The sequence below is a fragment of the Syngnathus leptorhynchus genome, chromosome 9 (assembly GCF_054491065.1).
Source record: "Syngnathus leptorhynchus isolate UIUO chromosome 9, UIUO_Slep, whole genome shotgun sequence".
In the NCBI taxonomy this organism is placed as follows: Eukaryota; Metazoa; Chordata; class Actinopteri; order Syngnathiformes; family Syngnathidae; genus Syngnathus; species Syngnathus leptorhynchus.
Window position 1 is genome coordinate 13312815 of NC_141203.1, and position 9733 is coordinate 13322547.

General features: G+C 49.6%; 2 protein-coding genes and 1 long non-coding RNA gene across 4 annotated transcripts; 1 reads left to right on the forward strand and 2 right to left on the reverse strand.

Moving 5' to 3' along the window:
* Positions 1–425: 425 nt before the first annotated feature.
* LOC147051383 (uncharacterized) lies at positions 426–2247 on the reverse strand. 2 transcript variants are annotated; one of them, XR_015067300.1, is made up of 5 exons: positions 2120–2247; positions 1861–2045; positions 1059–1657; positions 922–976; positions 426–839 (listed from the first exon to the last, which is right to left on the reverse strand). It is a non-coding gene; the product is annotated as an uncharacterized LOC147051383 (long non-coding RNA). The 2 variants fall into 2 exon arrangements; XR_015067299.1 differs by having other exon boundaries at positions 922–1657.
* A 377-nt stretch (positions 2248–2624) lies between these two features.
* lss (lanosterol synthase (2,3-oxidosqualene-lanosterol cyclase)) lies at positions 2625–7962 on the reverse strand. The gene is made up of 22 exons (XM_085921022.1): positions 7853–7962; positions 7197–7365; positions 6952–7090; positions 6766–6874; positions 6562–6683; positions 6367–6463; positions 6134–6269; positions 5945–6053; positions 5758–5876; positions 5555–5652; positions 5358–5385; positions 5219–5275; positions 5052–5123; positions 4868–4918; positions 4645–4794; positions 4461–4557; positions 4039–4144; positions 3852–3917; positions 3713–3790; positions 3473–3643; positions 3338–3416; positions 2625–3276 (listed from the first exon to the last, which is right to left on the reverse strand). Exons 1-22 carry the CDS (start codon positions 7864–7866, stop codon positions 3136–3138), a joined length of 2208 nt encoding a protein of 735 aa, XP_085777148.1. The 5' UTR covers positions 7867–7962; the 3' UTR covers positions 2625–3135.
* Positions 7963–8300: 338 nt separating this feature from the next.
* ybey (ybeY metalloendoribonuclease) lies at positions 8301–9726 on the forward strand. Its single transcript, XM_085921027.1, has 4 exons — positions 8301–9028; positions 9146–9277; positions 9346–9414; positions 9591–9726. The coding sequence occupies exons 1-4, from the start codon at positions 8819–8821 to the stop codon at positions 9684–9686; spliced, it is 507 nt and encodes a 168-aa protein (XP_085777153.1). The 5' UTR covers positions 8301–8818; the 3' UTR covers positions 9687–9726.
* Positions 9727–9733: the final 7 nt, after the last annotated feature.

Here is a 9733-nt window from a genome sequence, read left to right on the forward strand (position 1 = left end):
ACTCTTCGAATCACATTAACATGCGTGTGTTTGGATGAGTAGGTGTCAATCCAGAAATATTCATCAATTAGTTCAATAAAGTCAAAGGGGGCAAGGTCACTTTGTCCATGTTTGTGTTTTAGCTTTGCACATGAATTGCCTTGAGTCAGGGTTAAGGCGGTTAAGGTTTACTTGGAAGGCGGAGGTGGGAGTGTTGTACCTGATGGACTTTGCTAATGGCAAACAATGATGACCTCACATTGATGGACATGACCTTTTTTTTTGCATCGGCGTAAATAAGGTGTGCAGGCTTGGCGACCACTAGGTAGCGCTGTGGTTTTCTTTTCCTTCCCTCAAGTAGTGCATTATTTTTTTTCCCCTCTCCTGTTATCTTTGTTTATTTGGGTACATTCATTCGAGCAAATGAACATGAGAGCAACAATATAGCGAAAACAAAACCGCTCTTTATTGCAACAACCACTATGGGCCACTGTTAGAATGAGAATGAATTATTGAAAGGAGATACACAGTCCACGCTGCATATGCGAACGGGTACATTTCAAGGTTATTGTATGGAACATCCTCGAACATATGCGTGGGAGGGGTGTCCGTGGTTGTATCCGTGGTGGCCGTATCCGTGGTGGCCGTATCCGTGATGGCCGTATCCGTGGTGGCCGTATCCGAGGTGGCCGTATCCGAGGTGGTTGTATCCGAGGTGGCCGTAATGAAGGCCGTGGCCGTAGACGTGCCCCCCGTGGCCGTGCCTGAAACCTCCGTAAGCCGGGCGTGCGTGGTGGTGGTGCAGCCCCCGAGGAGTGCATGGCCTGTGTGGACCGTACGGCATCGTCACTAAGATAAACCTAAAGTGGGAGAAAATTGGAATAATGCTAAGAAACAGTCATAAAAAAGAGATTCTGGAGAAATTGCAATGGATAGGTCTACCTTGATTTGTCTTGCGTTTGTCAGAATCTCTGTTTCCCAATTTCAAATGGTCAATCTGGAATGAAAGAAAGCAAAATTGTAGAATGACGTTGGACAAGTTTCCTTCAAATGTGTCAGAGTTGCCTTGCCCAACGTACCGTGCGCTGAAGTTCAGACACTCACTTGCTCAGCTACTCACCGACATGCAGCGCTTTTATAACAAGTCGGAAAAAACAGACACCCCTACAGAAACGGAGGGCGGGGCCTAACCAAATTGCAAATTCTTGCGTTGCCGTCAATTGCGTTGCACCAAATGACTCAACGGGTCTTGGGGAATTTCCTCTCCTCCAAAACAACAGATTTTCTTGCCCTCTTGGTCCTGGTGGAAATGTTGGAAATCAAAATTCCACCCCCGGAGCCAATTTCACTCTGCGCCTTGAAATTTGTGACAGTCGTGAAAAATGTCTGGAGAATGACACGGGAAGTCTGCCATTTGCGTTACTTTTTTTGTGACCATTTGTTTTCCAAATACCTCATTTCCACGAGCTTTTGCCTCGTGCTTGAGAGATGTGCCACGAAACATTCATGACTGATTTTATTTAAAAATCCACTTTGTTACATCAAGCACACAATGTTTTCAATCCAACCATTGCGCAAAGCGGATACTGGAAGGCCTTCCAGGTTGCTTCTTCTTCTTCTAATCGGAGTCGCTGCTGCTGCTGCTGCTGCTACTGCTGCTGCAGGAGCTGCTGGAGGACTGCAAAAAAAAAAAAAAGAGCAGCGGGAGGGAACACAACATCAACCTTTTGCAGACGCAAAGAACAAAACCACATTTGGAGTCACAAAGCTTTGGTGGGAACGGAAGCCTCCGGCTAAAACGTGACTTTTTTTTTTTGTGTAATCATCAACACGGATGAAGCTACAACAATATGTTGCTGTTTGTGAGTTTGTGAAACTCACCCCGTGACACTCATTCCCTTTCTTGTGACAGCGGCGATGCTTGTGTCCTCTCCTGTGCCGCCGCCTGCGACACTTTTTACATCCGGGCTCTTGGTTGCATCCATGGCCGTGCCCGTGGCCGTGGCCATGATTGTGGCCGTGGCCGTGCCTGTGGCCGTGCCCACCGCCTCTATTACCGCAGCGTCCTTTTGGAAAAAACAAACAAAAATCAGTCAGCTCTCGGGAAAAGCTGAGGAAGAAGCGACGACGGATTTCTCACCTTGCTTGTTGTGATGCATTGATGCCTGAAATGATACCCCCCAAAAAAATTAAAGACAACACATAGGAAGTGTCCATGTGAAGAAATCCACACACTTACCGTTTGCGCTCAAGGCAGATATCTTCTCGGCGTGGGTCCGCGCACATTTATTTACCTGCTGGCACGCCCTCATTGTGAGAGGGAGGGTGGGGGGGCTGTAATATGTGGTTAGGTTAGGTGAGGACAAAAGTGTTGTTTGTTTGACAATCTGGTGAATCTGAACTATCCGGGCAATGTACATGCAGACACAAAGTACCGTCCACGCTTTTTGCATTGGAGCTCGTGAAGAATGTTCAACGACAACAATTGAAGGAAGGAGAATGCACGCGGTTGCCTGGGCGGAAAAATATGTTGTGCAATGAATACAATTGGATAAGAGATGAGAACGGCGTCAAAAATGGTCAGGGGAGGAGAAAACAACAACACATTTTGAAGGAGGACAAGACACCGTGTAAAGTTACTCTTTTCATATTTATTGGGATTTCTTTTCATTCCGACATTTAGGAACAATTTCAATTGAAGCGTCACGTCAGAACAGGATGAACCAGCCTCGAGCGTTATCCTCATCGCAGATCTGTAAGCTGTCAACACAAAGTGCAGATCGTTCGCCTCGATTGGGCCCGAACATTCGAAAACCAACCAAGCGGCCAAAACAAAACCCGAGCTGCGCTTGAATGGAAAACTTTGGGCGTGTCAACGTCATAACTTGAACAATTGTACGGAGGAATCGTCCTTCGTCCACCTCAGAGCCATCAAGTGGAACACACACACACGCACACAGCTAAAACGTAGTTGTCAGAATAGTTTGAAGGCACAAACATTGTTCTTTTACTGCCTGAGTCATTTCTAAAATGAAATCACTGCTTGGTTGTGTAATTTCCCACTCTGCTGGTTGTAAACAAGCCATTTCCTGCCCTAATATGTCTGCACAAAAAAAGTCTTAACTTTGACAGTTGAAATGTAGCGGCTTTTCCGTTTCACAGCTTGACCTTGCCGCTCAGAGAACTGCAACCGGGGTTGAGAGAGGCGAAGCGGCCCAGGGTCCAAATGGGGAAGACGTTCCTGTAGGAGGTGTAGCTGATGGCGCAGCTCTTGTTGAACACGCCCGAGATATTCTCCTAAACGGGGGACACCGCGCAAAGTCACCTCAGCTTAGCCGAACGGCGAGGACAACCTCACCTGAGGCCAGTCTCCGTTGGGCAGCTGCTTGTCAATCAACAGCTTGACGCCTCGCTCGATGGCCCGCCGGTCAGGGTGCCTGCGGACGGACGCGTTGACGTTTCTTCACGTTGAGAAAACCAAAATAATCCTCACCTGACCGCCATGAGGCCCAACAGAGCCCAGCAGGTGTTGTGGATCTGCGCCGAGCCGCTCTGGACGTAGCGCCGACGCTCGCACGACTCAAAGTCCTCCCCCCAGCCGCCGTCCGCCATCTGCCGATCCAAAAGGAAGCGGCAGGCGTCGCGTACCTCGGCGCAGTCGTTCCTAGCCGAGGACAGGCGGGCGCCGGCGTCAACGTGTGACTTGGACGCAGGTGACCTTCTCCTACCTCACCTCTGATAATGGTGTCCCATACAAGCGAAGGCTTCTAAGCCAAACCAGGTTCCGTAGGTGAAGCACACGCCCCAGGACCTGAGCGGGAAACGCAGAGTCAGCGCAGAGTCTAAGCGTGAGGCGCTACGGCTGAGCGTACCCTTCCCACGATCCGTCGGGCCTCTGCGTCCTGCGACAGTACTCCAGCCCATCGTCCAGGGTCTTCCTGGGGTGAGCATACAACAATCCCTCGGTGTGCTTTTGCAACAATGCTGCGGGAAAACTCGACACATCTGACCCGACTGCATTTCATTGAAGGATGCCATCTTTGAAACGCAGCGGCGTACCTAATTTCCTCCGCGCGGTGTTCGGGATGCACCTTGTGGAAATGGCCCAGGGCCTGCATCACCGCTGACGTACATTCCACATAGGTGTAATCGATCATGATGTCACCTGGTTGGGAAAGGTGGATTCTGTCACAAGGCATCTTTTGAAGAAGGAAACTGCAACTTGTCCTTTCTTGGTCACATCTGAGTCAGACGCCAAACGTGTTGCGAGACATATTTGGCTTCTCCTTTTGCAGACGTGACTTCCTGTTGGTTGCGTGTTGCCAACACATCTGTCCCACGGCCTGGGGTTGCGCTCTGGGTTCACTTTTGAATGTGTCAACGGAAGTTGTTTGGAAAGCATGTATACAATATTGCACTTCTATCTATCATTGATAGGAAAAAAAAAAAAAAAAAAAAACGCAACAGGGTGATTGACTCACCGAAGACCTCTGAGGGGTTCAGCAGCTCCAGAAGTTTCCCCCCTCTCTTTGTTTCATACGTGGCAAAGCCGCCGTCAGAGTTTCTCATGCTCAGCAACTGGGAACAAAAAGAGGTGACTCGGCACGTGCGGCCGAGCGAGCGCTCCAGCGGCGTGCGTGACGCGCTCCAGCGGCGGCGACCGACCACATTGACGGCCTGGTAGAGGCGCTGCGGCGCGACGGGCTCGCCGACGGAGGGGCCCGCCTCCTGCAGCAGCATCAGCGACTTGAGGCCCTCCGCCGTGCAGTCGGCCACGATCCAGCCGCAGTCGCGCGTGCTGAAGGGGAAGCCTCCCTGAACGCGGGATCAAATTCAAAATGCTTCCATTTTTTCTCGTCAAAAGGCTCGCGGCTGCTACGGCGTGCACCTTGTTCATTTGACGGTAGTACTTTTGGTAATCGGGAGGATTATCTGGGATCTGGGGGAGGAGAAACACAATCTCACAATCACGTTCTGGTCGGGCCGACATCTTTTCCTTCCTGACCAAAAATTCAGAGTTGCTCTCGCACCTTTGCAAAAATAGGCAACGAACGATTTTCACATTTTCTCACCTGTGTGATTGTCAGAAACTGCCGGGCGCGTTGGAGACACTCGGCGAGTTGGGGGTTGTCTTGGGCTCCCGCCTGAAAGACCCCAAATGATGAGGCCAGGGGAAATCTGTTCGCCCGCCAAGTCAAACTCAAATTCCTGCCTGCCCTCGGCCTCAAGAGTGACTTACCTCAAGGAAAGCCTGGACAGCAAAGCAAGTATCCCAGAGCTGAGACCCGTTGGTGCCCTGCGCAAAAGCACACAATGTAAACAAATCAATGGCTTTCAGATGATTTTCATCATCTTTCAGATTCGACACAATCACTCACCTGCATTTTCATACCATCCAGTCCCAGCCTAAAAGGCAAAAATGATTACATTCAGTCAGATTGCATTATTATGATCTCCTCAGTGGGTCCTGGGTTTATGCTACAAGTGTGCTGGTGACTGAGCTGGCGCGCTACCGTGTAACAAACGCTAACTTGCAAACCCCCATGTGCGGCTCAAGTCTGGCAGGCAGACTGACCAGAGGTAGTCGGCGATTCTGGACACGTGCTCCTGGAAGACTGCAGACGAGGGGCCGTCCACGTACCAGCGGACTAGCATGTTGATCGTCTTGGAGATCTGCAGCACAGGGGCCGGGCATCAAGATGACGTCACGTGACTTTGGCCTGGTTGACATTTACTAATCACATTTTTTTTTCCTGTAAGACAAAGTGTCTTCACTACCGGGCCAATGCTGATACATTTGGTGAAGAGGTCGTCGGCCTGGATGTGCTGGTACAGTTCTTTGATGGCCATTCCTCTCAGCGCGGCGCTGTGGTGGGCCTCGTACACATTGAGCACGGCTGCAAGACGAGCGTGAGGGCCACTCGCTGTCAAAATACTTTGATTTCTTTTTCCGTTGGGAACTTACTGTAGGCTGCGGACAGCAGTTTGCTGTGCGGAGTGTACAAGTCACACGCCGCCACATTGTTGCGCTGAGCTGGCCAGTCGATGCTGGCGTAGTCTTGGACATAAAGCTCCTAGGTGGAGGAAAAAAAAGGCAATTCTTTCTTTCAGGTCTGTCGTGCAAGAGTATCGCTATGGCGCCCCCTTGTGGCACCTGTCTGAGGCTCAAGACCAGGGCGTCCTCGTCGGCCACCAGTCTCACAGCGTAACAGTAGCTCATTGGGAGGTAGACCTGGCGACAGTGGCACCACAGCGTGGACGGGTGGGCCGGCAGCCAGCTGGGGAACAGCCTGCCGTCAAATGGAAGCGCTTCAGTCACATGCATCAAAGTCAGGTTTGGGACCTTGAAAAACAGCTTCATGTTCAATTCCCAACTTTTGATCTCACCACATCTCTGGTAGGAGCGTGTTCATTCCTTCCCAGTCGTAGACATTCAAAATGGCCAACCAGAATTTACCCCAGGATGGGATGCCCACCGCACCGCCTGAGGAGAAATCAGATCGATCAGATCAATAGCTCAATCTTAATTGATCTGCAACATAAACAGGAAGGTTAGCAGCAGCCGGCAGACTTTGTTCAAACCTTTGCTATGCAGGTTGTTCCTCGCCCGAACCAAGTCGGGATCGTCCGGATGGACACCCAGAATCCGTAGCGAGGTGTAACTCAAAGCCGTGCCAAACACCGTCGACTTGTCCTCGATATGTCTGGCGACAAACAACGCGCCAAGCGAGGTCATTCATCCTTCACATTGTGCGTGCGTGCGCCAAAAGCTGCAAAGTGCCTCACAGGCCCCAGCCTCCATCCGGCAGCTGAACAGAGCGCAGGTATCGCACCATCTCTTTCTTCCAGGTCTGCTCCAGATGGATCTTAGCGATATGGCAAGTGATCAGTAGACCTGCACCCACATTTTGCAACATTGTCGACTTTTAGGACCAAATTGGAATCAGTCCCTCGTCTTCACACGCGGCATACCGGGTAGAAGGAAGAGTGGTCCTCCGTAGTCCCCCGCCCAGTGGCCGTCCTCGGCTTGAAGGTGGCTGTAGAAGTTCATACCTTTCAAGGCGGCATCCACGGCCGTGCGGGCGGCCGGGGAGTCGTGCACAAACTTGCTCTGTGGTGACAAATTGAAATTCGGATTCATCCGTAAGGCATGGGCTCTACAAAATGATTTTTTTAAATCTTATTTTGGAAAGCACAATATATCAGCTGGTGCGTACCGTGTCCAAGCCTAACGAATGGGCCTCTAGCATGGTCTGCTCCCTTTCTGAGGCATCCACATGCTCCAGGTATGACCAGGTCTGCCTGCCCTCGACGTTAGAAAGCCTCCAGCGCCTCAGGTCCGTAGCCGGCTCCGTCTTGTACGGTCCTCCTCGCCTCCGCAAGTGCCTGAGCAAAGACGACAAAGCGTACACATACAGAGTAGAAAATGTGTTGCTACAAAAGCAAGGAAGGACACTCAATATCCATCCGTCCGTCCATCCATCCATCCATCCATCCATCCATCCATCCATCCATCCATCCATCCATCCATCCATCCATCCATCCATCTTCTGTACCGCTTGGGCCACTCAATATGTTCATCAAAATCTAGTACGCACACATTTCTGTCCAGTGTTGCCAACTCAAAAATACGTTGAGAGAAAAAAACGGAATGATATACAACACAAAAATGTGAGTTTGGAAAAACTGCACTGAATCATAATGAGATGTTTGCTAATACAATTGGTGACAGGTCAAATTGAACCACTGACAGCAATTTTAACCTGAAGAAGTCAAAACTTAATATATTAAAACTCATATTGGCCACGGCAACTACAGACGTTTCACACAAAAAGTTCTTATTTAGAGGAATTTAAGAGTGCTCAATACTTACATATTGTCAGTCATAACTCGCACAGTCAAAAAGCATCCTCCGATTGAACGAACATCTTCAGGTACCTCCGAAGGTTTCCGCCTCTTATCTGCTACTTGTGGTATATGTAGTGCCTAAGAAGGCGCACAGCGTTGAAGTAAACCACAGTTTAAACTACAATTCCCAGCAAGCATAGCGGCAACGTTCGAGAAACACTTCAGCATGGAAAGACATGATCAGAGAGCAGCTGACCTATCAGACAACAAAGATGAAGAGGTGTGGGCGGGGTTTCTTGAGAGCTCCACCAATCAGAACGCTCCTAGTGGGCTCACTACACGTGCTTGCATACTGCCGTTTGTTAATGAAACAACACGCTTGACACCCTTACAGTTTTAATTTTTAATACAAAGTCACAAATTAACAAATCATAAAGGGTTCAGCCTTGGGGCTACAGTATTTCCGAGCGAGCGTTACAAAAAAACTATATCCGGTTTCCGGTGTGCTAATTCAGTGACGTTGCGTTCGAGGCTACTGGTGAATCGAAAACGTGCCACTTGCATCCCACGCGTTTGAACATCAAACTATCTGGCAAACGTGGTTGACGACCTCAATAAAGGTTTGTCGCAGACGACCCTTTGACTGGCGACATCGTTCATAATTTTTGGGGCAGGTAGCTTGTCTCGTTTGGTGAAACTGTCGGCCGGTTCCAGTTTCATTGAAAGCAACACAGCCAATGTGTATTCGGCCATTGCGGAGCGTTTCATTCACTGAAATTGTGTTAAATGATAACTAAAGATAGCAGTTAAGTTTTTATCGTGTGCATCACAACATTCACCCTGAAATGGTCCGTAACACTCAACCGATTGCCCTACCGTGTACTCAACGCTACCGGCGCGTGTCACCTTGATTTCTGACATGGCCGCTCTCATATCATCGGTGTGACTTAGCGATATTAAATGATAGTATGAAAAGATCGTCTGATTTGAAATGGGTGTAGTGGTACGGAATCTTCAAAAAGTAGTTCCTCTTCGCCGCGCCCGGCTCCGCAAGGACGTGAACACCCTCAGGCACATCTTGGGCATCCAGAAGTTCGATTTGGGCGTCGTTTGCGTGGACAACCGCAGAATTCAGCACATCAACAACATTTACCGGAAGAAAAACGAGCCCACTGATGTCCTTTCTTTTCCATTCCATGAGGTAAATCACATTTAAACTTTGCATTGCTACCATAATATTGATCGATGATGGCTGTCCCAGTTTGCGTTAGTCTCCTAGAGAGAAATGCCTATTGGGTTGATTGGCTTGGCTTTTCAGGGTCTGCGACCCGGTAAGATACCGTGTCCCCTCCACAGAGACGAGCTGAACCTCGGTGACATTTTCCTGGGGGTCGAGTTCCTCATGAGACAGTGTCAGGAGGAGTCTACGGATCTGCACGAAGCGCTCACCGTGAGTGGTCGCACAAAACCGATCCGATTCCTCGCTATGGCTTTGTTGACCACTCTGTGCGTTCGAAGGTGGTGACGACCCACGGCATTTGCCACCTGCTTGGCTACAGACACGAGACAGAGGAGGAATGGCATGAGGTATGTGCACAGAAAGTTTTATCTTCTTGGATGGGTTTTTAATGTTATGCTGCAGGCCAAATTGACCCAATTCAAAGTTGCTTTTAAAATAGGAACAGTTGTAGATGGAATACACGCTAAGGACAAATAGACCCAGGAACCTGTTTTGTGTGACGTTGCTGTGCTTGTTTCTGTAGATGCTGCAGAAGGAAAGCTACATTCTCGGTGAGTACAATAGACTGACAGGGCAACATTTGGTGCCCATGATGAAGCCATACCACCAGGACAGGTGACATCCGCTTGGGACCCGTTCAATAAACACTCCAAAACCAATCGCACG